General features: G+C 42.5%; 16 protein-coding genes across 16 annotated transcripts; 8 read left to right on the forward strand and 8 right to left on the reverse strand.

Annotated features, from left to right (window-relative positions):
- Window positions 1-354: 354 nt before the first annotated feature.
- BEWA_032870 (hypothetical protein) lies at window positions 355-1818 on the reverse strand. Its single transcript, XM_004830043.1, has one exon. It carries the CDS (start codon window positions 903-905, stop codon window positions 438-440), a length of 468 nt encoding a protein of 155 aa, XP_004830100.1. The 5' UTR covers window positions 906-1818; the 3' UTR covers window positions 355-437.
- A 498-nt stretch (window positions 1819-2316) lies between these two features.
- BEWA_032880 (signal peptide-containing protein) lies at window positions 2317-2787 on the reverse strand (the record flags this gene model as incomplete). Its single annotated transcript, XM_004830044.1, has 1 exon — window positions 2317-2787. One exon carries the CDS (start codon window positions 2785-2787, stop codon window positions 2317-2319), a length of 471 nt encoding a protein of 156 aa, XP_004830101.1.
- A 733-nt stretch (window positions 2788-3520) lies between these two features.
- On the reverse strand, window positions 3521-5095 carry BEWA_032890 (hypothetical protein; the record flags this gene model as incomplete). The annotated part of the gene is made up of 1 exon (XM_004830045.1): window positions 3521-5095. One exon carries the CDS (start codon window positions 5093-5095, stop codon window positions 3521-3523), a length of 1575 nt encoding a protein of 524 aa, XP_004830102.1.
- A 729-nt stretch (window positions 5096-5824) lies between these two features.
- Window positions 5825-6631, reverse strand: BEWA_032900 (hypothetical protein; the record flags this gene model as incomplete). The annotated part of the gene is made up of 1 exon (XM_004830046.1): window positions 5825-6631. One exon carries the CDS (start codon window positions 6629-6631, stop codon window positions 5825-5827), a length of 807 nt encoding a protein of 268 aa, XP_004830103.1.
- Window positions 6632-8793: 2162 nt separating this feature from the next.
- BEWA_032910 (ABC transporter, ATP-binding protein domain containing protein) lies at window positions 8794-13365 on the reverse strand (the record flags this gene model as incomplete). Its single annotated transcript, XM_004830047.1, has 1 exon — window positions 8794-13365. One exon carries the CDS (start codon window positions 13363-13365, stop codon window positions 8794-8796), a length of 4572 nt encoding a protein of 1523 aa, XP_004830104.1.
- A 371-nt stretch (window positions 13366-13736) lies between these two features.
- On the forward strand, window positions 13737-15191 carry BEWA_032920 (hypothetical protein; the record flags this gene model as incomplete). The annotated part of the gene is made up of 1 exon (XM_004830048.1): window positions 13737-15191. One exon carries the CDS (start codon window positions 13737-13739, stop codon window positions 15189-15191), a length of 1455 nt encoding a protein of 484 aa, XP_004830105.1.
- Window positions 15192-16422: 1231 nt separating this feature from the next.
- BEWA_032930 (geranylgeranyl transferase type II beta subunit, putative) lies at window positions 16423-17566 on the reverse strand (the record flags this gene model as incomplete). Its single annotated transcript, XM_004830049.1, has 2 exons — window positions 16423-16765; window positions 16800-17566. The coding sequence occupies 2 exons, from the start codon at window positions 17564-17566 to the stop codon at window positions 16423-16425; spliced, it is 1110 nt and encodes a 369-aa protein (XP_004830106.1).
- A 22-nt stretch (window positions 17567-17588) lies between these two features.
- On the reverse strand, window positions 17589-18060 carry BEWA_032940 (uncharacterized protein; the record flags this gene model as incomplete). Its single annotated transcript, XM_004830050.1, has 3 exons — window positions 17589-17812; window positions 17852-17916; window positions 17954-18060. The coding sequence occupies 3 exons, from the start codon at window positions 18058-18060 to the stop codon at window positions 17589-17591; spliced, it is 396 nt and encodes a 131-aa protein (XP_004830107.1).
- Window positions 18061-18203: 143 nt separating this feature from the next.
- BEWA_032950 (signal peptide-containing protein) lies at window positions 18204-18560 on the forward strand (the record flags this gene model as incomplete). Its single annotated transcript, XM_004830051.1, has 3 exons — window positions 18204-18342; window positions 18376-18467; window positions 18504-18560. 3 exons carry the CDS (start codon window positions 18204-18206, stop codon window positions 18558-18560), a joined length of 288 nt encoding a protein of 95 aa, XP_004830108.1.
- Window positions 18561-18704: 144 nt separating this feature from the next.
- BEWA_032960 (ferredoxin/adrenodoxin, putative) lies at window positions 18705-19422 on the reverse strand. Its single transcript, XM_004830052.1, has 4 exons — window positions 19268-19422; window positions 19130-19233; window positions 18966-19095; window positions 18705-18931 (listed from the first exon to the last, which is right to left on the reverse strand). Exons 1-4 carry the CDS (start codon window positions 19381-19383, stop codon window positions 18817-18819), a joined length of 465 nt encoding a protein of 154 aa, XP_004830109.1. The 5' UTR covers window positions 19384-19422; the 3' UTR covers window positions 18705-18816.
- A 68-nt stretch (window positions 19423-19490) lies between these two features.
- On the forward strand, window positions 19491-20005 carry BEWA_032970 (hypothetical protein; the record flags this gene model as incomplete). The annotated part of the gene is made up of 2 exons (XM_004830053.1): window positions 19491-19746; window positions 19782-20005. 2 exons carry the CDS (start codon window positions 19491-19493, stop codon window positions 20003-20005), a joined length of 480 nt encoding a protein of 159 aa, XP_004830110.1.
- Window positions 20006-20054: 49 nt separating this feature from the next.
- Window positions 20055-20280, forward strand: BEWA_032980 (signal peptide-containing protein; the record flags this gene model as incomplete). Its single annotated transcript, XM_004830054.1, has 2 exons — window positions 20055-20222; window positions 20257-20280. 2 exons carry the CDS (start codon window positions 20055-20057, stop codon window positions 20278-20280), a joined length of 192 nt encoding a protein of 63 aa, XP_004830111.1.
- A 23-nt stretch (window positions 20281-20303) lies between these two features.
- Window positions 20304-20633, forward strand: BEWA_032990 (hypothetical protein; the record flags this gene model as incomplete). The annotated part of the gene is made up of 4 exons (XM_004830055.1): window positions 20304-20349; window positions 20384-20412; window positions 20447-20500; window positions 20538-20633. 4 exons carry the CDS (start codon window positions 20304-20306, stop codon window positions 20631-20633), a joined length of 225 nt encoding a protein of 74 aa, XP_004830112.1.
- Window positions 20634-20750: 117 nt separating this feature from the next.
- Window positions 20751-21707, forward strand: BEWA_033000 (hypothetical protein). Its single transcript, XM_004830056.1, has 5 exons — window positions 20751-20958; window positions 20994-21107; window positions 21141-21344; window positions 21379-21537; window positions 21572-21707. The coding sequence occupies exons 1-5, from the start codon at window positions 20761-20763 to the stop codon at window positions 21650-21652; spliced, it is 756 nt and encodes a 251-aa protein (XP_004830113.1). The 5' UTR covers window positions 20751-20760; the 3' UTR covers window positions 21653-21707.
- A 1-nt stretch (window position 21708) lies between these two features.
- On the forward strand, window positions 21709-22455 carry BEWA_033010 (2-cys peroxiredoxin, putative). The gene has a single exon (XM_004830057.1). It carries the CDS (start codon window positions 21721-21723, stop codon window positions 22441-22443), a length of 723 nt encoding a protein of 240 aa, XP_004830114.1. The 5' UTR covers window positions 21709-21720; the 3' UTR covers window positions 22444-22455.
- A 547-nt stretch (window positions 22456-23002) lies between these two features.
- On the forward strand, window positions 23003-23806 carry BEWA_033020 (hypothetical protein; the record flags this gene model as incomplete). Its single annotated transcript, XM_004830058.1, has 1 exon — window positions 23003-23806. One exon carries the CDS (start codon window positions 23003-23005, stop codon window positions 23804-23806), a length of 804 nt encoding a protein of 267 aa, XP_004830115.1.
- Between the last annotated feature and the right edge of the window lie 92 nt (window positions 23807-23898).

Here is a 23898-nt window from a genome sequence, read left to right on the forward strand (position 1 = left end):
TATACTAGACTTGCCACAATAAAGTATGGGAATGTTTACGAGATTAATGAATAGCAGGGCCGAGTAATGGCTTCCTTTTGCAATGTATCTATGGATGCCATTTAGCTCCCTCCATCGTAGTTACCAAACGGCAAACAGGTACATGAAACTAAATATCCAATAACTAGTAATACAAACGCACTCTACATCTCTGAACCTTTGTCTGTGTAAACATGTTACCATATTAAGATGAATATAAATTAATCTCTGTGTAATAATCTACACCCATGACACTTTAATTTTTGTAACTATAAGCTTTGCATGCATAGAAATTATGAATGTAAAATGTTTAAAAATTATTTATCCCTGTTAATTAAAGTGTCAGAGGTGTAGATTATTCTACTTTATCCTTGCGTATCCTAAGATTTCCTACTTCTCAATGAGTCAAAAGAGTGCCTTTACTTCTTCCTTCTCATCACTACATGGTCTTCTCCAAATTTAGCGAGATTGAATCCACCATATTGAGTTACGTTAGATAGTATGCAGCCAAGTTCACCTGTGTTTAGATGTGACGTTTCCTTAAGTAAAAATTCGGCAAACGTTACGCTTTCTGTGCCTTTGGTAATGTCTTGATTTATCCAGTAAATGTTACCAACCTCAAAAGCCAAAGTGTGTATTAGTAAGATCTTATTATGTCCGTCTAAATATATAGTTATATTTTCAACCATAGTGTTTAACAATACTATGCCTTTCAGTGGTTTTCCATTGTAAATTATGGCTGATATTTCAAATTTTTCTTCAGATTTTGCAGTAAATATATAGGAGTTGTATTTGTCACCTATATTTTCTCCGTCTTTACGTTCTAGTCCTTTTAAAGGTGTAACAGTAGGACAAATATCTATCTGATACGTATTCATTTTAAACATTTACCCTTAACTGTAAATCCCTTAAACCTACTATCTAGAGTACATGCATGCAAAGTTATTCTATGTGTCTAAAGGGAGTGATGAATCCTAAAAGCCAAAACCAGAGAGATTAAATCATTGCACATCTATAGTATCTCATAACAGAGTAGCTACACGCATTGTTTGACTGTAACCCTGCAAATACCACACAAAGGTGAGGAATGCCGACACATATCGCCAATCTTTGGTGTAAATCTGCTCGATATAGCTCCGTATAATGGGTTACATAGTCATTTTATTGGTTTTAATCTGTCATTTGTCTCTGGATTCCGGATTACCCTTTGGATTGAGGTGATTTACCTCTTCCATGATAGACTTCTAGTCACATCCCAACTCTGAGTTCTTGGAATATAATGGGTACATTCATCGTCTCCAGCGTATCTGTTCCTGTGATGTTCTATGGCATCATTGATGAGTCCACTGAGACAAAGAATCTCCATCCCCTCGTGACGTCGTTTTAGGCACTTGACGGAGAGCCTCTATCCGGAGTACAACTATAGACACCTGTAAAGGCTACCAGAAGAGCAACTAAAGGTCTATAAAAGGCTCTATAGGAACCCCTGGGAGATGAATCTGTAGCCCAGCAGCTCTCCTACTGGGTCATCACTTACTGTAAGCCAAGATTCCAAAATCATGCTTCCGTCCAACTGTACTATCTTCCTAATTATATCTGTACTCCACTCTTCATCCTCATAAAACTGCATTAGTGGCTTTTACTAGCCATCCTGGCTAACGCCTAAAATGTGTAAGACATTCCCTGCCTAATTCCATGATACTCCCATACCTACCACATCCTCATCCATTAATGATAGTGACTGAATATTATGAGCAAAAAACTGGTGGGTGTAAGAAGAAATTTCTTCTCAGAGAAAATAATGGAGGTTAGTGGTGATAATTATCCCTACTTGTGAGACCACCTCTTCCTTCCTCATATGCTACACATTAAACACTTTTGAGTGGAAACTTTCACAAGATTTTCTATACTTTAATGTTGTTGAGAGACTTTAGGGTACTTACGGAGGATCTACCATTCTTGAGTCTCTTGTGAATAGACGACAAGTTGGTCTCATGGACTCACTCTCCAATCACATTCATCCGTACTACATACACATTAATTAGAGACTCTCTGGTTGTTCTGAGAGACAGAAGTTATCTGTATGATAGGTCACCTGGATTTAGCATAACCATGGGATTCCGAGGAGACTCGTTCTAGGTGGTAAGAGGAAGGATTATAGAGACCTACTCTATATTATTTATAGGCTATAATGATACATATGGCGTGTACAGATAGTGAAAACATGTTACAGTTGTCTACTTAAAGATGCTTCTACCATTTTGAATGTGTAGCTTTCCCCTACCATCTTGTACTGCATTATTGTTTGGTATCCTTCTGAGTCTTATTACCATTGTTACTACCTTGTAGATTTAGGTTACTTCCTCCATTTCTGTCTTCATTTGCTGGACTATCACCTGATGGATTCGATACAGAACTATCTTCAGTGTTATTTACAGTAGTGTTAAAGGGGATTTTTGTGTATTCTTTGTTTTTCATAGTAGGATATGCCATTCCATTTCCCTTATTATCAATAGCTACTTCAACCCATTTACACCCTTGTCCATCTTTAGCTTTCCATATTTTACTTCTACCGTAAAATATCTCAGTTATTTCTTTACCAGATCTGTGGAGATAAAGTGTTCCTAATTTCCCACCCTGTATGAGAAAGTTGTTCTTATCTGGATTTGCGATATCAAGTGTTTCACCATCTGTAACATCGCTTCCACAACAACTTGCACTGCATATTCCCAGTAAAGACACTGTCCATAAAACTGCTAGAACCTTCATCCTGCGATATCAAAACCAAAAAGGTAAAGGACGAAGAGTAGACAGAATGGATGGGGCAAAGAAGAACCATTCGTTCCCGCATTAACTCCACAAATGTCACTAAACGAGGTTTAGATGAAATACCATTATCATCCCCGAATGAGAAACTTTTGGAGAACCTCTTGGTAACATGCTAGCATCTAGAATGCCTCTGCATTACTACTAAATTCGGGGCAATTCCATAGATAACATTCTTCTCACTCTCTTCTCTCTAGGGAAATAACTCCTTTATTTAGTACCACTTTTGGGTGTAAAAGAATTTACCCTGGATCCATCATTTGCTATGCTTTACCTTCCACTGTCCAACGTTCTCAAAAGAAGAAAATGGTAATAAGTCTTCGTTCTTCCTGACATGTAACTTTATCTCTCCAGAGTCATCCTTGGAATAATATTCGCAGAGATAGCAAACTTGATTGTTACCAGCAGTCCACACTTCTTTCTCTCCGTCCACAATCTTTTCTATAAGATTGCCAGGTCTGGAGGAATAAAGGAGGATGGTTATCCTCCTTTTAAACTGCCCTTGTTAGTTCATTGACCCATCTTTATGGGAGCATCGAGTATGGCCTTGACAACCTTTCCTAATGCATAGTCATTAAGGACTATCTCCTGGAGCCATAGTTGCTCTATAACCCATATGCATACTGATAAACCAACGCGTATGGAATGCTATAAAGGTATGATTCCATCCATTTAATCAGAAAGAATTCCACTTGGAACATCCAGCACCGTCGAGTGTAGGTCTGTTTGGTTCTGACAGGGTCTCTGTGGAAGATTCTTCGTACTCGATCTCATTCCATGTTCTACCACCCTTTTCAAAAAATTTGAAAAATGCTTCTTCATCCCCTAATATTTCCAATATGAGCCTTGTCGTTCCGTTGACAGAACAGGAATATGCGCATAGACATTTCTCATTCCCACTAGCTCTCCAGACTTCATTGCCATTATCTCTGATCACATTAAAAAAGTAAGTTAGTGGCGGAGCGTACTTATTATACGGATAGCCGTCGATTACATTTTGTTCTAGAAAAGTGAAAGAAGAGGGGTGCTCGCATGCAAGATCCACCGATACCAGCGATTGGGGCTCCTCAATCGATACCTCTTCATCGCCATTTCCGGAACAAATATTGTATTCATCTTCAGATACCTCTGTAAATCTAGAGTCTCTCCTTCTAAAGTATCTAGGGCATAACACGTTTCCCTTGTGGATGTTCAATTTAAAGACGGTTTCACCGTTGTAAGAGTAGGAATGTACCCCTTTACAGTTTGTATTTTCCTGTCTATTCCAAAGCAGTTCGTCTCCGTAAATTACTCGATCTATACAGTAAACATTGGACACGGAGTATGATCTGCAGAAAGTATCACCTATTATGTCTTCGTAAATGCTAAATGGACCAGACTTTGCATTGGCCAAATTCAAAGTGATATAACGTCTTTCTTCCTCACCACTATCCGACCCATAGCTCTCATGCTTGTCAATTAAATGCCAGTAATTCCTTTGTGAGAAACTATCTTGAAACGAATAACGTCTGCATGTAACAATTCTCTGGCTTGTACCCCTGAGGTTTTCATTGTGAATGTTTTGTAGACTTTCATCTGAGGCGGAATAACTAACGACTGGTTCTTGGCTCCTCCTATTTTTCATCATTCTTGTCAACTCCACATTAAACTCTTCCCAGGGGATGCTTTTCCATTTACCATTTATTTTCTTGAATCGCAAAACTTCCAACCTTGTCTTGACTATCCATAGAGTAATCAGTGCATCTTCTCCCCTCGTGTACGATGCCACAACTGCGCATCTTTCACGTGGCCCGCCTATCCATATCTCGTCAACTTCGTCTACGACAGCTGTTATATATTCGCCAACATTTCCAATGTATTGTACATGGGAGACTTGACCATGTTGGTTTTCATTAATGTAAAATTTTGATGCGTCTGGTTCTGAAATGTCTAAAACAACCAGAGGATAATTTACCGGGCACCTCTTCTTTTCTTTCTGCAACACAGACTCAGGGTCAAAAGTATCTGTATATTTCATTTTGGTTAAGATAACATTGAATTTGCTCTTGCTAATTTCGGTCCATTCACCGTCAACCTTTCCAAAGTATAGGTGATCAAAACCGGTACGACGGAGAATATTCAGGACAAGTAGCTCAGGAAACAAAAGTCTTACATAGTGCTCAACGCTGTGGCATTCTTCATGATCGGTTCCAGCCTTCCACACTTGTGCCCCTCCATCGAAAACTATGTTGAAAAAATGACTCCTATCCATATCATAGGAATTATAATCCAACCCATTTATAGTGTGCTTAAAGTGTCTGATTCGTTTTTCCCTTGTACCTTTCGCTATGTCTAGTCCTCTTGAATATAGACTGTTACTTTCACCCGTTAGAGATCTTTCCTCCTCCTTACTCTCTGCATTTCCCCCTAGTACATTCCTCTGCAGAAAAGAGATGAAACAGAGCACCCCTATTAATTTCATTCTGTCCTGCTATATTCTCTTTTCTCTCTGAATTCAAACAGAAAGATTAGTATAGTTACAGCCATGGGGAATTTGCAGCTATCTCTAACGGGTCTATACTCGCTACCTTGGTGCACTTGTGCAGTTTTAGGTTGTGCAGTCTATGTTCTCTATATGAGTACAAGGTGAATTAAATGGTGCTTCTTCCTGTCGGAGATGTGTCCTGGAATTTTGCATTTGAAGAGCCACTTGACCGCTTTTAAATGGCATTAAAATAGTTGGCAGTAGTCCGTAAAGCATATTCAAAGTATAGCCTTTCATGTCGCAAATTCTGATAAATAACGGACTTTAGGCCGGGGAAAGTAAATGTGCATATTGACGAAATGACGGGTAAATAATTAGCAAATATAGATAACCTGCATTAAGATTTTTATCATCTCGATGTTCCAGACATCAACTTTAGTGCATGGGGATAAACTGCGAAAATTAGGGAATCTGATTCCATCTCCACATTCATTTGCAAATCTCTCAGATTTATCTCTAAACCCTCTTCATTTCAGCAAATGTTTCATTAAAAACAACTGCAGGGACCTTGTCCCACGTACGTCTTTTCTTTACGTAGTGTAACCTTTCCATGACATACCTTTTCATGATCCAAATTAATAGCATTGGAGGGGCGTTTTGTCTGGAATAAAACTGTGCTATGAATAATTTTTCATTCTTCTCGTCCTCTGCCTGCCATATTGTTTCGGTATCATCGACGACCTTCTGAATCTGGTAGTCTTCTCTGGAAAAGTATAATGATACGGATACTCCATGCAAACTTTCCCTTACAATATGACAGTGCTGTAGTTCGGTAGAAATGTTCAGGGTCGTAGTATAATTCGGGTTCTTATTGTGCTTTAGTTTCGGTATCTTGTCTATATACCCCTTTGTGGACGACTTCCAGCCACCTCCTTTTCTCTTGAAATAAAGGTGATCTAACCCTAGAGGTGTTTCTTTTGCGATAATAACAACTAAATGGTTGGTACCCTTGGGAAATGTTATGCAGTATAGACATACTTCACCCTGCTCTGATGAGTTCCATACGGTTTCAAGATCGTTAATCACCCTTCCTACAACTCGTTCATTTACCGGAACATGTACTCTTACAGGCCCATATTCAGAGATTAAGTCGAGTACTTTACAAACATTGGGGCTGGGATCAGCAAGGTTTATTGTACGAAAACTGGACATGCGGTTTGTGTTTGAGCTAACCTCTTGAGGTCCATCATGCCATTCTTCCGTATCTCCACAGGAGCATAACATATGGAGGTTAGAGATCAAGAACAAGTAAAAGACTACCATTTTGTCTCTGGTATTTGCCGCACTCATCCATTTAGAGCCTTTGGATGGGGTGATATACAGGCTTTTATCATTGCTGCCACTTTGTAGGAAATGGTAGGGTAGAATGGGTGATGTTTTGAGCACGATTAGAGTCTAAGCATAAATATGAATGACTCTTGAGAGGTTCGTATTCTTCCAGGAAAGCATACAGAAGGAATTTTGCAGAGGCAGAAAGGGGGTGAATATCTGCTGAACTAGCACCATTACAAGGCGAATATGCAAACAAGAATGACTATTTTGAACCATTTTTAAATGTTGAACTATGAGTATCACACACCCTGAGCATTTACTGTGTAAATTGAGGAAATATCTCATCATTTAATTCTGCATGCACACCCCATTGGAGGTTTGTGGTAGATTGTGTGATGGAATAATGGACCACAAAATACAGTCTGTTCAACATATACTACATATTAAAAGTACTCTCAAGACATGTACCTCTATAACAAAACGAGTAATACTGTATACCAAGAGTTAAACTTATAGACTCTCTAGCATTCCAGTATACCAACAAGATAGTAGTCTAGAGGGAGGGTCTCTACTTCCTACCAAGGGTAGGGATAGCATACTGCATTATTGGTAGATATCCATAGGGGGAGTAAGGAGTCACTATTGAGATTGAGTAGAAGAATGTGAAGAAGGATTAGGAGATAATGATCCAGACTTTCTCTCATATTTTACATACCATTACATTTTTTTCTCTATGGTTACCATCATCATGCACCTCTCTCTTTCTCTTCCAACCTCTCAACTGGTGTGAGCAGAACGGTCAGTATGGATGAATGATCAGTGCACAAGGTTATTAGACGCTGAGGATGAAAGGCGTATGGATACACTGCACATATCTCCGTAACACCCATCCTGTACACACAGACCCCTTGATGATCGCACATCCGATACTTGTATCAATTCACTCACCAATCAGCATATAACTTGACGAGTACGTGTTCGTGCTTTGCAACGAAATCATGTAGTGTGGAATCCGTGAGTACCACAACCTTCTCTTCGCCATCGGCCAAGACAGCGCTGGTGAATAGCGCCGCGAGGTAGAATAAAAACTTGATGTTCTTCATCATTTACACGCATTTGAAATAATGTCGAACTGAGCCAAATTTGACGCCCCAAAGTTTGCTCTCGTCTCTTCTATGAGAGTACGCATCCTTCCTAATGTGTGTAAACGCCATTGTGTAGACTTTTGTCGATCTAATCTGTTGTTTACAAATTTTTTGCCTTTGAAGAATTTTCCCGTGTGTATGGTCAAGTACTCATTATGGGGAGCCGCAAGTTCACCGTAATGCTCGGCACACGGCCATTGGCACCGATCAAAGGAACACTGGTGTGGCTGTTGTTGGCGCTTTGTCCGGTTTTGGCAACTAGATGGTCTATACGGTGCCTATGGAAGGCCCGTCACTGGACTGCGACCCCTATGGGTTCATAAGCAGGAAGTGTACCTGGAAGAATAAACAGGAGAAAAGTGGAAGGAGTCTGAGGAAAATTCAACGACCGATAGTGGCGGTCGGAGGGGCTCTTGTAGCCAGAAAATGTTCAAGTGTGTGCAGACTAGACGAGGTGGAATCTTTGCAGTGATGGTGAATCCCATGGATGGTGAAAAACAGGAGGGCGAATAGAAAGTATTTGGAGCGGATGACTGGGGGTACCTAGAAGGATGCATAGGGAGGAGAATGACCATATTGCTCAAGAGGACTAAATTTGGCAAGCATCTCACAGTATAAAGGAAGGAGCAGAAATTACACTAGAAATGGGATTGTCTTGCTGCGAAATCTCTTCCCAAAGGTACAAAATCACTTGCTTCAGGAACAATGATGGCTATGAAGGCTGCTCTCTACGATTAGGCCAGGTCTTCCAGATGATAAGGGGATGAAGAAAGTATTGGAGTAAGGGCACAGACTCTGATGCTACTGAGGTTGTCTTTGATCTCTCTTCCCCCGATCCCTCCTTGGCTATAGAGTATGAAAGCACCGTGGATGGAGTAGTTACCCTTTGGGAGGCTGACTATTATTCTTTTCTACATACCAGAAATCGTGAATTCTAAAACAGTTGAAATGATAATGCCGACGTGGCAAAACAGTGGCTTTTTAAAGTCTAAAAACCGACATGCTGCATTAAGCGTGTGTGGTAATGCAGTCTTCTATAATTTTGGAGAGTGACCCAGTATCTACGATATCCTCAGTCTTGCAGGTCCTAATGAGAGAACCTTTGTGGAAGACCCAAACTGAAGTGCAAAAGCGTAACATACTCACATCATGAGCTGCTATAAATGTTGTACAATGTCCAAAATGTGTCTTGATTAAATCATAAATGGGGGTCCCAATTGTAGCGAACGAGGTCTCATGTTCATCCTCTGGAGGTTCATCAACCAGGAGAACCTTGAAGAATTCCCTGTAGAGCACTAGTCTTGCTACTGAAAGTGTGCGTAGCTGTGAGTTTGAAAGCACCATGCCATGGTCAACGTTGACATTATCCACAGAAGAATCATGTGGCTTTAAAGTAGGTCCATAGTATACCCTCTTGTAATACCTTGGCATATCCTTGTGGTAATGGTCAGGTATGATGATGGTGTCAAGACCTTCACCACCTGAGAGGTTCTCAACAAACTTGAGTAAACCACAATTTTCCAGAGCCATTTCAATATTGGTATCATCAAATAACATTCTTGGATCAATGAATCTGCGAACAGTCCAACCTCTGAATACGAAGGGCAGTTGAGGAAGTACTCCGATGATCTGCCTAGTCACATTCTTTGGCATATCATTTAAATCACAACCATCTAGGAGAACAGAACCACCTCTATTCCTTGCCAGACCCTGCAGTACTGACAATAGGGTAGACTTTCCTGCTCCAGTTCTACCAACAATACCGATAATGTCCGAGGTATCAGCTGAGCAGGTAACATTCTTGAGAATGGCATGCTTCTCCTTAGACTTGCCAGACGTCACATGTACACTGACATCTCTTAGCTGTACTCTGACTTGACCTGGAACTGCATACTTGGAAATGTCAAGTATATTAACCTGGTGCTTAAAGAAGAGCATCTTGAGACTAGTACATCTAGCAGCTCTTCTCTTGGCATGCTCATTATAACGTCTTCTACGAAGGGAGTCCTTAATATTTTCATCGGATGGGCTTTCATCTCCAATTGATGCAGAACGATCAACAATAACATCGGTCTGATGAATGTTCCTTTTCTTTTTAAACTTGACCTCTGCACCAGGAAGGACAAAATTTTCGAACCTCCTGATTGATCCCATGTAAAGTTCTAGATAGCAATAAAGTCTGAGGAAATTGGAAAATGTGCCAGTCAGACTCAAGAAGACAGAATATGCCATGGCATAATAACCAACCTTGATCTCCACGCCAAAATAACGTGAGCGGATGATAGGGAAGAAGAGAATGAATAGCGCCAATGGCGCGAGTAGACACTTGAAGGCGATAGAAGTACCAAACATTGCAGAATAGGTTAGGTAATCGCACCTCAGGTTATAGTCTATATGTTCAAACATGCTATGTATCAACTCCCATTCCTTTTTAAAACTGCGATATATAGGTGATCCAACTATAGCCGTCTCAATTATGGCATTGATTTGACTAAAAGATTCCATGGAAGCAAGATATGAGTGCTTGCATGACTTGACAAAATAGTAAACAAAGTACCTCAGAATGATGAAGCAAAGTATAACAGCAATTGGAGTAGACCACGGCATCATGAAGAAGAGTGTCAACGTATGGACCACAGTCTCAATCGACAAAACTGATGAGTCGTGAACGAAATGGCTAATCTCAGTGTCAATGTAGAGCGTCTCATTGTAGAAGAATGTGATTACACAACCCAAAGACTTCTTTATTGCCAATGCTGCAGAATTATTGGTAAAAACAGAGTCAATGCAATATTCGTGGATTCTCCTAGATACATTAAAAGAGGCCTTTGTCATGGCAACTATACGGAAGAAAGCTCCGATCATGACAGCGATGGAAAGAACAAGAATCCATCTCAAAGATTTATAACAGTACTCCTTAACATCCTCCAGCGAAACTGATGTCTTATCATGTTCATCTGTATAATTGACAATTGAGTCAGAAACCTTTGAGGTAATGATAAATTTCGTGCTATCCAAAGTTGCAAATATTAAAGTAAGGAAGAGGAACAAAAATACCGGCCAACTGGCAGCACTGAAGTAAACCTTAAATTGTCTAATGATGTCACTTTTATAATTTTTAGTCTTGTTCTTATCATACAAATGTTGAACTGTTGGAGAGTCGGAATATCTAGACTCCGTAGACCTCCTTCGTCCAAGTTTGGTAAAATCATCCGAACTACACCTCCTAAGAACATCAAATGGTACAGACTGAAGTTCCATTTTATCTATTGAAGTCACCGGATATCGAACATCTTCAGTCTTGTTTTTCATGAATGATCTGAGCCTGTTATCCTGTACAAGGGCTTCACTCCTCAATGCGTACATCGGAGCATCTGGGAATGACTCCGATGACTCGGATGATACACAAGCTTCCAAAATACGCCTTGAGATGGTTAGTACTGTGGCAACATCACCCTTTGTCAATAGTCCACCATTAACACTAAAGAGATTCCTAAAGATTGTCTTCGCCACAAATGGGTCTAGTCCAGTGAAGCAGTCATCTATTACCACAAGGAATGAATGGTCAGATTCACTCTCCCTATTAGTCTTACTGAAGATGAGGTAGGCATAGATGGCACGAGCAAGTCCAACTCTCATTCTCTGACCTCCACTGAGAGAGTAGCCATTTTCAGAGATCTTACGCATATCACCTCCTTCCCAGGTGGATATGTCATGCTCAAGTTCAACTGTCTTGATGACTGTCTTGTAGATATCCTCATCAAATCTGTGACCAAAGGTAATGTTAGACTTAATGGTACCCTTTTGTAGCCACACTTTTTGAGAAGCATAGAATATTGGCATGTTGGTGGAGAGAGGCAGTGCAGCCATTGATCCTTCAACAAGAGTCATGTCACCAAGAACCGCCTTGACAAAGTTGGTCTTACCAGAACCTTGAGCACCAGTAATGATGGCAAGGTCACCAGTGTTGAGGACAAAGTCAAGGTCTCTCAGACAAGTAACACCAGTATTGTCTAGAAGATCCTTCCTGCTATTTACCCACGCAAAGGAGGCCTTCTTGAACATTACAACTAGGCCTTTTGGCAGTGTCTTCTCTTCACCAGGTAGTGCCTCTGGCAAAGGAGTATCCCCAGTAAACTTGTTATCCGGAAGATAAAAGTTTGGAGAACAAGTTCTCAAGAAACGTTCCACCCTCAGGAATGAGGTCATGCTAGTTACAAAGGATTTTAGCTTGAATGGGAGTAGATACAATGGGCCGATGATCTTCATGATGACAAAGATGGATGCCAAGAGTCCCGAAGGATCAATGCTCTCAACGTTGGTGGCGTCCTTAACTTGTCCGACAAAGTCAGTGACCAAGATGATAATGTTCACACACATGATAGATGTCATGAAAACCTTGTTGACGAGTGATAAAAAGAAACGGATGAATACCAACACTAGCTCGTCGTTTCTAGTCTCAGTTATCATATTATGACCGATGTCATCCAGTGACATTGTCTCAACCAGCTTCAATGAAGAGACAATGACCTCATTGGCCCTTGCAATTTTGTGATCCCTGATACCCAAGTAGTACCTCATGAGGAAACCATTTGTAATCTCCACAACAACCATGCATACAACAAAGGAAAGGGAGACCGATAAAATGTTCAAAGATTTGACATGAAATTGGCTGTTCATGAGAATCATGCCGTAGATGAACGCAGTCAAAAAGTCAATCATACCCGTAATGAATTCCACAAAGAAGGGAATGTAGTACGAGTCGTTTAGCACTAGAGGATATATTTTGGGAACGACCTCATTGTTCTTGTAACGCCTTGCCCGGCACAAGAATGGGTCGTTGGAACATTTATCCTCTCCAGAACAACCATGAATGATGCTCTTGCAAGCGTCAGGGTTGTCAGAGAGATGCCCAAACAGACTCCTTCTGTAACAGAGTCCATGCTGAAAAATTGTAATACGGATAGAAGAGTCCATTATAATGGCAAGTCTTTGCACGTAGTAGTTGATGTGGTCCATGCAAACGTCCTTGAATAACTCAACAGCGATGATAGAGAATGCTAGAGAGAGTAGTGTAATGAGTTTGAAACCTTTTTTTGGTAGTAAACCTAGCAATTTGTGAAGGAAAATAGCAACGCTCATTCCAACACCATTCATTACCACTACGCTCACTATAATACCAACCAACCTTTTCCAAAAAGTTAGCCAAATGGCCCATGCCAGAATGTACTTTGGCGGTTTCTTGGCCTTCTTCTTTACCTCTTCACTGAGGGTCTTATATGCCTCAAGACTTGCGATACCATCACTAATGTGCTTAGAAAGAATAGGCTGCCAGCGGAGTATCTGGTCGGCCAAGGGAAGAGGATGAAGCATGTAAGGGTCAAAATACTTCTCCCCTGCCGCTTTGGTCCATTTATATGCCCATGTGAAAAATATAAAGCTGAATATACTCGTTTCGTCAAAGTACCGAAACTTTGTGCCGTCAGGCTTCACTACCTTCCTCAGAGTTAGGGAAGGTTCACTCTCCCAAAAGTGATGATCATACACTTCCGGGGTTCTATCCCCTTTATCTACCATCATTCTCAAAGCATAAGCCTTGTACGGAGGTCTATACCTTGTCTATATGCTTGGAAGAATAATTCTGGTTAGAGAAGTCAAAGGTAATCTCCTCGCTCTGTCTAGCCTTTAGTGCCTAAGCGATAAGTTACAACCATAAATGGCCAAGTAAAACCAAGAGTCTGTGGCTTTTAAAGCCGAAACATATCAGGAACAATGAAGGATATTTATTCTTGGCATCTTCTTCATGGGGGTTTTAACGGGCTCAGTCTCAAACCCTACGTTTTAGCAACGATGGACTGCCATGTGTAAAATTACTCGGTTGATGGAAAAAAAGAGATAGAAGACACATGGAGGGTGAGAAAGTGAAGAAGCGCCGTCCTTACCCGGGCACGATGTGGGTATCCTCGTCAAGACTTCGTATGGCAATAGCCAAATCAAAGAAGGTAAAAGAAAAGGGGAAGAAAAGTACAGATGATGATTTTAGGAAGGGAATCCATGACACCCACAAGTATGTCTTTATGTTGATTGCATACTGCATGGCACCCATTACCGGTGTTTCTCTGCTTCTCGAAAGCATCTTCCACTGCGAGAACATCGCCAACAAGTGTTACTTGTCATATATTATCACTGGTTCTATCTCCACCATGACGTCCCTCATTTGGCTGCAAATGGACTTTGCCTCCTGGGTACTTTACTTCTGGATGCTCATGCCTATTCTGGTTCTATTTGTCCCAGTCATATACTTTGGGAACGGACAAATAGCCAAGATGATCTTCATTCTTCTCTGTGGAATAGTTGGAATTCTCGAGGCACCGATCCTTCAGGCATCTACATTTGTGATATCAAAGCTATTCCTAAATTCTGCAGCTTCAACTCTCTATTCCGGCTACCCATTTGGGCTAATCTCCATGGGACTGTTCCAGCTAGTCACGGAGTACATTGTAGGTACCAGCAGTATACCTCAGATGAGGTTATGCGCAACTCTATGCTATGGAGTCCAGGCCGTCGTCGGAATTTTCACAGCCCTCTGGGTCACCTATCTCTACATAAAGTATAACGAGCGTGTCAAAAAGGAGGAAGAGAAAAAGAAGAAGCAAGAGCAGAAGCAAAGCCAGGAAGAGAGTAGTAGCGGGGGTGGAAAAACAAAGGTAAGATTGCTAGGCAAGGTCATAGTGGTTGTGCCGTATTATTCACCTCGTCTTGTTATACAGACCGTTGGAACTGTCCTGAGGGTGTTCTTTCATCCCTGTCTCATACCGTTCCTCATAGATTTGTCTAACAGAGAGAAACTTGTAATCTCGCTTTCTTTCATGTTCTTTGACTTTATAGGCGTAAATTATGCCGGAAACTTTGATGAAACTATTGACCCATCTGAAAAGGTTCCCTCTCAATCTCATTTTTTATTTTTAATCACAAGGGATTTGACTCTTCATCTTATATGGATATCAACTATTTCCCTGGTCTCATTTATCGTCTGGAACATTTGGACCTGCAAATTTGAATTCACCAACTCTTCGTTCTTCCTCCTCCTCTTGGCATCCATAAATGGCTTTATCGGAGGAATCTTTACTGGAAGAGGACTAAATTGTTGCTTTCCCATTCTAGAATATTATAATGGACAGGGAGTTATAGGAGATGATATCATAAAACTTGACAATATCATTAACGATATCGCACTTTCTTTCGATTACATCATGTGCTTTTTAATGTCTCTATTCTCCAACATTACTGAAAGATTCATACTCAATCACAAAAATTCCAGAGAATATATTCTCAGAAACAACAAGGGCGATTTATCAATCGAAACTGTAAATGCTCTACTAATGCAGTTTAAAGGGTCATTATAATCCGTATACACCATGGATTTAAAGGAGGTAGGCAAACAGACCTCCCCTGGACCATCTTCAGGTCATTCAGATTTGTCATTTTAAATGCACTCTGCCACGATTTTAAGCATGTGGAACATTTCAATGTTTAAAGGGAACATACATTCTTAAGATTCCCATGATATCTGCATGCATGACTTTTTGGGTCCAGTGACTCTTAACACCTCCCGAGTTTAGACACCACCACTTAGCGTTTGGCATCCTGCTTTAGTATCAAAAATGCATACTATACAGCTCAAAATAGAGTTTAACATATCTGCGATCGCCATACTCCCAAATCTAGAAAGGAATGGAACAATGGGCAATACAAAGCACTTTTATCCTAAACCTGGATATGTTGCTATGAAAGTCAACGATGATGCTAAAGAGTTATGGGCATCCAAAAAACACCACGCGGGACTTTTTGATGGATATGACGATCGTTGTTTTTCTTGTATTATTTATAAACATGGCGATAAAAAGGTACTTGAGGTGATTGTAGTCGAGGGAGTATCAAGATGGTACAAGTACTTTGAAAAGGTAAATGGTGAGACATGGACGAGTGTTAATAGGGACGTATTTTTAAATAAGCTAAAGGAGATTGTGACAGGGTCAGGATAATCTACTTCTACTGTAGCACCTCCTAGTGAAGAGTCTCAATAGTGACTCCTTATGGATACTCTGAATACACAATGCAATGCTATGACGGCATCTTGATCACATTCCGTTAGAGTGTACATCTTAATTAATGATAGTCTCTTTATATCTTCCTATTATTCATGTATGAATAGATTACAGGTCCATAAGAGGAGGTAATTCTTTGGGTACATGGATAGTGAGAAACCATAATATCTCCGGGGGTGAACCATCCACATAGGACATACACCCAGGGAATGAATAATAGAGATGATAGGTATCTATAATCCATTCTTTAAGACCCTTTGAATTGAATCTGTCTATGCTTGTACCATAACACAAATATCTCAGGCTTTAATATAAAGATTCATTGAACGGTTCCATGTATCCTGTAGAACCATTTATATGGCTCTATTCAGATACAACCAGGACATCTCTGGGATCACGGCTTTGAGATGCTTCCACGAATGGAGCAGAGCACATTTAACAGTGACCATCCATTTCACCCAAAATGCATGCCGGATGGAATGAGAGATTTTCTAGTTTATAGACATGAAAAACAACAACTATCATTTATTTATGCCGGTAGTGCAAACAAGGGATCAATTCTTGAGAATTTGGCCCCGTCGACAAATTCATCAATTAAGCACAGGGCCAAAAGTGCAGTAAATGAATGATATGGATCTGATTTACTGCATGAAGTATTGGATGAAAATCCGCCATCTTTATTTTGCGAGTTTAAAATGAAATTATAAATCTGCAAAGGCACAGAATCATCCCTAAAAATGACAATTTTCTTGCGATAATTCTTCTGTATTAGCATTAATGTCGCCAATGACCACCAAATATAGCAAATGTCATTGGATTTTCCTACTCTTCCGCTCACTCCTCCCGAAACTGAAATACGCCCCAATAGCCATCTGTATAGTCGTAAAAAAGATGTGGTAGGCTAACGTTACCAGTAGTTGGATCCTGATTTTTGATATCTTGTGCAGTCTGTCAATCAGAATAAATATTCCTATTAAACAAAAAGCGGCAGCTGCGTGGCTCTGACCCCCTGGTACGAGTGACACACCTCCATCTTGGTTGAAATGGCTCTTTATAAACTTGAAAAACAGGTCAAAATTTACAAACTCTTGCATTTTTTCCAAAATTTCATTTCTCTCTATCCTCAAAAGTTCGTTTGTTAGCACAAATGTGCACAACGACGACATCGTGTGTCTCAAATCGTGGCTGCTCTTGTAGTTTAGAGAGTTGTAAAAGAAGCCAGCCTTGTCATTCCATAGCAGTTTTATGAACATTAAGATGGATTCAAGGTCGGAATCTTGGATGATAAGGTCCCTTATCATTTCATTTTCGTCAGTTCCAGTCTTTTCAAGTAGATGATAAATTTGTACTGCATAAAGTGTGCTTTGTATATTTGCAGTATAAAATTCCTCATTATCATACTGTCTAAAACCCTTGGCGGTGGAAATTTCTGTACTTTTTGATCGAGAATTAACGACTGTGAGACACCTTTTGAGTTTTGCCAGTATCTTTGCCAGACACTCGTCTGGTATATTCTCACCAGAGAGGATTTTTAGTCCGCAGATTGACCAAAACGATCCACAGATGAAGGACTTTTCGTAATGCATGCCGATGGAGCTAGGACCGTCATCTTTGCATAATACAGAAACTCCAAAACTTGTAAATTTCCTAAAGTACTCACTCAACCTATCCATGCCTAATTAATGTATAGGTCATCTAGAGCAAAAATATGTGACAAAAGTCGTAAGAAATGATCCAAAAGAGAAAGAATAGCTGAGGGTTTGTGTGATTTAGGGGCTTAAAACTCACCAAACTATCGACGAATAAATTGTGAAAGAAGGGGCTATTCCCCTTTACAAAGTAGTCGCTGGTCTTGTAATTTATGTTCATACAGACGAAAAGTCCGGAGAGGCCGTTGAATGCGATATAAGTGGCGATGCCTGGGCGATTAGAAAGTGAAGACAAGAATCGAGACAAACCTAGCAGAGAGGAGAGGTTTAGTATGCCGACAACGATTCCGATTATGATGGACGACGTGGATCTCCTGAAAATGTTATTTTCCTACAAATGTGTAAACAAACTGCAGCGATAACAAATGCAAATTGTACTTTATGAGATTATCGTCCCGGTCCTGACGTCTAGAGAGCTCCAATTCATACCTGGAACGACTTGCTATGGCCTTTAACATTTTAGTTGAAAAAATTCGACTGGACGGGGAGATTCCGGACGACATCAAGGGCGACGTGTGGTGAGCGGGCGCTGCAACTGCAACGTCAATTTATTTGCGGTTATTCCCTACACATTTTCTTGAAATTTTGGAAATGTGTAATTATGATACGTTTGTTATGGATAATCGCGTCGGGTCTCTGTGCGGAGCCCTCTGACGATGGAACGAGTCACAAGGGCCTGAATATCGACATTAGCTACGCAAACAGCGGTCCCATAGGTCAAGTGAAGGGGGAATACACAGGTTTGTCCACACATGGATTATACGTGTCTGCAGGTGCTCTGATGGACGTCAAGCTCCCGGTACCGTTTCTCTACATTCGTCCCAGTTTGCTGGAAAATGTGCACCAAATCGCTGAAGCTGCACTGGTACGTTTCTGCCATCTAGTAACATTGCCGTTTTAGGAAAACGAGACCATCAAAGCCGGTAGATTGTCTGCACATGGCCACATTCTGATTTAGGCACGGAGGAGTTGTACCAGGAAATCCTGTCGAAATTCGAGAACAAAACCCCGGAAGAGATGATCACCGACCTTATAGCGAATATAAACCAGTTGGAGGCGCTGAAAGCTGAGCTAGGCACTGAAGAGTACGAGAATGCAGATTCACACATTAAATGTTACAGGAGGATTGCGCGTTTAAAATTGTCCGGAAAGAACACAACTCCAAGCACATCGTTACCGGTGCCATATCCCGTTGCGATAAACCCAAATCACGTCTAGTGCGGAGCGGGTACATGCCCATCCACGTAAAAGTTGCGAGTTATACGTGGAAGCTGTATTTTTATGCCTTCGTGCTCCTTTTGTAATACCACTTGGCATCCAAGTCTTGACCTAAGTAATGCGTATTTATGGCAATTCCACGTACGTTTCAGTTAGACAGGGGGCCAGGTCGAGCATATCCATTTCGGCTTCCGAGGGTTCCGGGAGCGAATCGTAGACGTGATCTTCCAGAATTACGTGACAAGTGGAGCATGCCATGCACCCATCACAGGCTCCTGTACGAACGTATACGAGTGAAAAACGGCAAACCTTCTAGTTCGATGTTATTTTGATGTGCAGCCTCCAGTATGTTCGTGCCAACCGGCACCGTTACATCGATCTCTTCGTCGTGTTGTACGAATACCACGCTCACCCTGGATGTGTATGAGTTGAAAAGTGGAAACGAACGTGTCGTTGCTGGAGGTGGTCAGGAATCTCCTGTGGCTTCCATTTTTCGGAAGGGCGGGCCTGGAGCCGAGGTTTCTCAACGGTATGCGTTGCAACAAATTTACTAGAAACCGCATCGTCAAAACCGGAGGGTTGCCGAGTCCATAATGTAAACTAAGGGGCATTTGTCTACAATGGGGAAGAGCACCCATTTATGGCGCCAAAATCTCACTCATATCTTAAAATGTTAAAGGTATCGACAAACGTATACGGTACCATCCTCACTAGGAGGTTTCTCAATCGCATGGTGACGTTTTCAATCGGTTTCGCAGGGACATACGCGTTCACGAACCCAGATTTGGACCGAATTTGGGAGGTTCACCCGGCCTTTGAGCAAAAGAGCTACGCCTTTGTCAATTTCTACCAGGTGGCTCCGGAGGATTCCGACCATTTCGAGAAGAACATCAAGTGCTTGACCAGGTTCCTCCAGACCCAGGAAGGTTTGGCAAATCCCAACTACACACCACGTCTACAGGCTATGGGTATACACGAGTGCTACGATTGGACAAGGACGCCAAAGGGCCGCTGGCAAACTACCAGTACGTGGGCATCCAGACGTGGTTCAACGCTGACCTCATGAAAAAGGCTCTGGACTCCACTATCTCGCAGAAGATTATCGCAAACCTGCGCCTGAAGAACCCATACAACTCGATAATGTACAAAATTATGGTCGACGACTCCTCCTTCGTCCCGAACTAACACACCAGTCCCCCACCCGTTGGTGCGCAACACTCTCAATTTGTCCATCATGGTCAAGTTGTTGACGTTTTATGCTCTAGTTACTCCTTTTATATTCACACGTTTCTGCTTTGGCGCACAGACTACCGCCGGTCTCCAGGAATCAACTCGACATCGCACAGGGGCCTCCTTTACACACGCCAGTCGCGAGGAGGAGGAAGAAGAAGTCGAACACGACGTAAGTCCCCAAAATCCCTCACAAACATCTACAGCTTGATGCCGCAGAGGACAGGTAATCGCCGCGCAAGTTACACAGACGATGCTCAGGGAGGAAGAGGAAGAGTCGATGCTAGAGGACGCAGAGGGTAAGTTTTGGTTCCTGTGTACCAAAATTCGCAGACGTTGGGGTCAAGGAGTCCGTCGAGGAGGTGTGTGCCCAGGGACTGTCACACTGGAATGCAGGAGAATGAAGAGGACGAGTACGCCAAGAGCAGGTCAAAGGAGAAGAACGTCGAGGTTTATCGTCTGGGTTGTGAAACAGCCAAATGTGTAGGATTCTGGCAAACAGCGCATACGACATCTTATGGACGAACTGGTCGGACTGTCGATCCAACTCAAGAGTATCAACGCTCAGATCAACGAGCTCTAAATGTTACCAATTCATGATGCACAAAAGTTAGAGTTTAAACGTTACACACGTGGCCCGTGTCTGAGATGCTACCGGTTGGGTGACTTGTGCTGCGAGCGCGGCGTGTGCCGTTGCTTTAGTCTGAATAATGAAACGTAGTTTTGGACTAGGAGGCGCAAAAGCGCTTAAAAACTACGAATGGTTTGACCATGAGTTGCCATTAAGCAAAGTTTCTATTCTTCCGGCGACAGTGAGTACCATTGTCGGCTCGATAATCGGAGCCATCTGCTCCCTGATTGTAAACTGCGCCATGGTCGAACTCTCAATCTCACCGTTTTTTGCAAACGTAAGTTTAGCCGCAAACAACGACATACGCCGCAGTACTTTGGTGTCGCCTTTTTCATCATCGGTATCGTCATTCTCTGGAGACTAAACTCAACCAAACATACGAGTGGACAAAGTCAAAAGTCGTACCTGAGGATACTCGGCCTAATGGTTTGTTTCAAAGTGTGTGCTAAAGATATGCAGATTGTCGGATCCGGACTCATGTGCTTCCTCCTCAGAAGGAACTGGTTCATACACCTGCCAGTTCTGGCCAAGACACTCGTCTATACGCTCCTGGGAGTGTCGATTTCGTTTGCGCTAACCTTTACTATCATCGACCTCGTCAACTATTTCATGACAATGCTGGAGACGTCCGTCTCCAAGCCTCTTGTCGAGTCAAAATCACAGGTTCGTTAATGGCTACAACGCAAGCAAAACTCAGGTCCACTTGATAGTAGCAATCGCAGTGACAATGGGAGCAATATTCGGTTTCACCTTTGGGCTCATGGACATCGAGGACGAGGTTGTATATCACATTCAATTGGCGCTCATGAAGGAGGAACGTTACACATACCCAGTGGGACTTGCGCTCGGAGGAATTGTGAGTTTGCGCACACAGAGACGTTTCCATTCAGGCCGGATTTGGTAACGAGTACCTTCGTCAGCAGGAATCATGGAGATTCAACAAGGACAATGCATACGACGTTGAGATTTAAGCCGCCGTGCCTAGCATGGCCACCACTCCTCATTGGGACTAATTTTTTCACTTTTTATTCATTCCAAAATGTTCAAGCGCTTGGCAAAGTTTTCAATTTTGGCTTCAGGTGCCTACGTTAAGACTCCTGTCTTTTACAGGCCCGCTGGATTTGCTGTCCGTCACTTTGGCACGCACTCGGAGCCTTGTCACATCTCCACCTCCTCTCTCATAGGGCGGGTCATGCCGAGTTTCAAGGGAAGCGCCCTGGTCAACGACGACATCGTAGACTTTGACTCTGCAAGCTACTTCAAGGACAGCTACGGCCTCCTCATCTTCTACCCTCTGGACTTTACCTTCGTCTGCCCGTCCGAGCTCTTGGGGTTCTCGGAGCGGATTGCAGAGTTTGAAAAGAGGGGAATCAAGGTCCTCGGAATCTCAGTCGACTCCGCCTTCAGCCACAAGGCCTGGAAGGGACTGGACGCCAAGGCAGGCGGCATCTCCAGCCTCAAGTTCCCCCTGGTCTCCGATTTGTCAAAAAGCATCTCGAAGGACTTTGGCCTCCTGAGGTCCGAGGGATTTTCTCACCGTTCCTCGGTGCTCGTTGACAAGTCCGGCGTGGTCAAGCACATTGCGCTTTTCGACCTCGGAATTGGAAGGTCAGTGGACGAGACTCTCCGCGTATTCGACGCCATTCAGTTCTCCGAGAAAACCGGCAACGTATGCCCACTCAACTGGAAGAGCGGCGACGAGGCCATGAAACCGACTTTTGAGTCAACTCGCGACTACCTCGCCAAAAAGTTTAGCTCTTAATTCTTAACGTACATGATTACCCTTTAGCGCTATGACTACACACACGCGTGGGCTGCGGTACACACTGGCGGAGCCTCTTCAATGTACGCCATTTTGCCCATTACCGCTACATGCGACTTTAATTAGTTGTCTAGACGCAAAAACGCGCAACTGTGTGCAATGTAAGGTGGAATCTGGGCACTAGACACGCCAAAATGTGGTAAATGAGCGGCTCGCCGTTTATACACACGTTCCCGGAGCCATACTATGTAATTATATGACTAACCAATCACAAATGTCTAAAAAATTCTCTACACATCGGACCCGGAGTTGCAGTTTGGGGACTAAGGCGCGGGTACGTTTGGAGAGTGAGCCTTTGCGGCGGTTTCCGTTCGCTCCTGGGACTCGTGCCGCTTTATTCCTTTGTCTATTCGAGAGTATCGTGGCAGTCTGCATGTATGTCTACATTCACCCGGAGCTTTTGGTGCACACTAGACAAAGTCCCCCACGGTGCATACACATTGGCGTCAATACACACTTCTAGCCAGTTTATCTCAACTACTTTAGTTTATTTGCAATAATGAAGGTATTTGCGTTCTCTGTTTTGCTTCTGGGTTATCCCAACCTTTTCTGCAGCGCCCTGAGAGGAAGCAACGACTTGACGTTAGACATCGACAAGTTCCCCGACCCAATTGACATCGTCACTGAAAACCAGGGCGATCTCAAGGTCTACAAGCCATACGACCCCAACGCTTTGAAGGCCATCATGCAAGGTGGAAAGCCAATCTGGTTCAAGAAGAGAGGTGAAAAGGCTACCAAGGTTGTTGTCTTCAATGCCGATGCACCAAGCATTGTACACGTCCACTTCCAAGCTGGATCTGAAGAGAAGATGAACATCTACCACCTCCTGGGAGACTCATGGGCCCTCAGAGGTACCTATGATCCAGATCAGCCAGGAAGTCCTCTCTCTGGTGAGGACCCAATTCCAGAGGAGGAAGTCTCTGATCTCCAACTCGATATCACCGCCGCTGCTACCAAGGGCGTTCAAGTCAGTACCTTCGTCAGCTGCAACATTCCCACCAAGGTCTTCAAAGTCGCTCCTGGCTCCGTAATCAAGAGTCTCGTCGTTGGTGAAACTGCCGTATGGGCAAACGGGAATGATAAGCTCAAGGAGTCCAAGGTCTATCAGCCAAAGGGAGCTGCTGAAAGCTTTATCTTTACCGCCGTTATCAATGGTGGTGGTGGCAAGGATGTAACAAAGTTCTTCAAGAAGGAGGGAGCTGAAGTCAAGGAGCTCGCCAAGAATGAATTCGAAAAGATGCTCCAGGAATTCGTTGATAACGACGTCCTCGATAACGCAGGCCCAGCCTCCATTGATCTCTAATCCGCCAGTGTGTTATTATATAACCACGGAATATGGCCACTCTGGTTTTTGTAAACTTGAGATGTAATTCAGGCATTGGCCATACTTTGTCT

The sequence above is a fragment of the Theileria equi genome, chromosome 1, assembly GCF_000342415.1.
Source record: "Theileria equi strain WA chromosome 1, complete sequence".
Lineage (NCBI taxonomy): Eukaryota > Apicomplexa > Aconoidasida > Piroplasmida > Theileriidae > Theileria > Theileria equi.

What these genes read in the sequence shown, in the direction of transcription:
- BEWA_033010 (XM_004830057.1), top strand. Translation starts at nt 21,721, where the DNA reads ATGTTCAAGCGCTTGGCAAAGTTTTCAATTTTGGCTTCAGGTGCCTAC.
- BEWA_032960 (XM_004830052.1), bottom strand. Translation starts at nt 19,383, where the DNA reads ATGCGGTTTCTAGTAAATTTGTTGCAACGCATACCGTTGAGAAACCTC. An exon ending in ACCACCTCCAGCAACGACAC is followed by an intron (nt 19,234 to 19,267) that starts GTTCGTTTCCAC and finishes ATACACATCCAG; the next exon opens with GGTGAGCGTGGTATTCGTAC. An exon ending in GCCCCCTGTCTAACTGAAAC is followed by an intron (nt 18,932 to 18,965) that starts GTACGTGGAATT and finishes CGCATTACTTAG; the next exon opens with GTCAAGACTTGGATGCCAAG.
- BEWA_032870 (XM_004830043.1), bottom strand. Translation starts at nt 905, where the DNA reads ATGTTTAAAATGAATACGTATCAGATAGATATTTGTCCTACTGTTACA.
- BEWA_033000 (XM_004830056.1), top strand. Translation starts at nt 20,761, where the DNA reads ATGAAACGTAGTTTTGGACTAGGAGGCGCAAAAGCGCTTAAAAACTAC. An exon ending in TCTCACCGTTTTTTGCAAAC is followed by an intron (nt 20,959 to 20,993) that starts GTAAGTTTAGCC and finishes CATACGCCGCAG; the next exon opens with TACTTTGGTGTCGCCTTTTT. An exon ending in TTGTCGAGTCAAAATCACAG is followed by an intron (nt 21,345 to 21,378) that starts GTTCGTTAATGG and finishes AGCAAAACTCAG; the next exon opens with GTCCACTTGATAGTAGCAAT.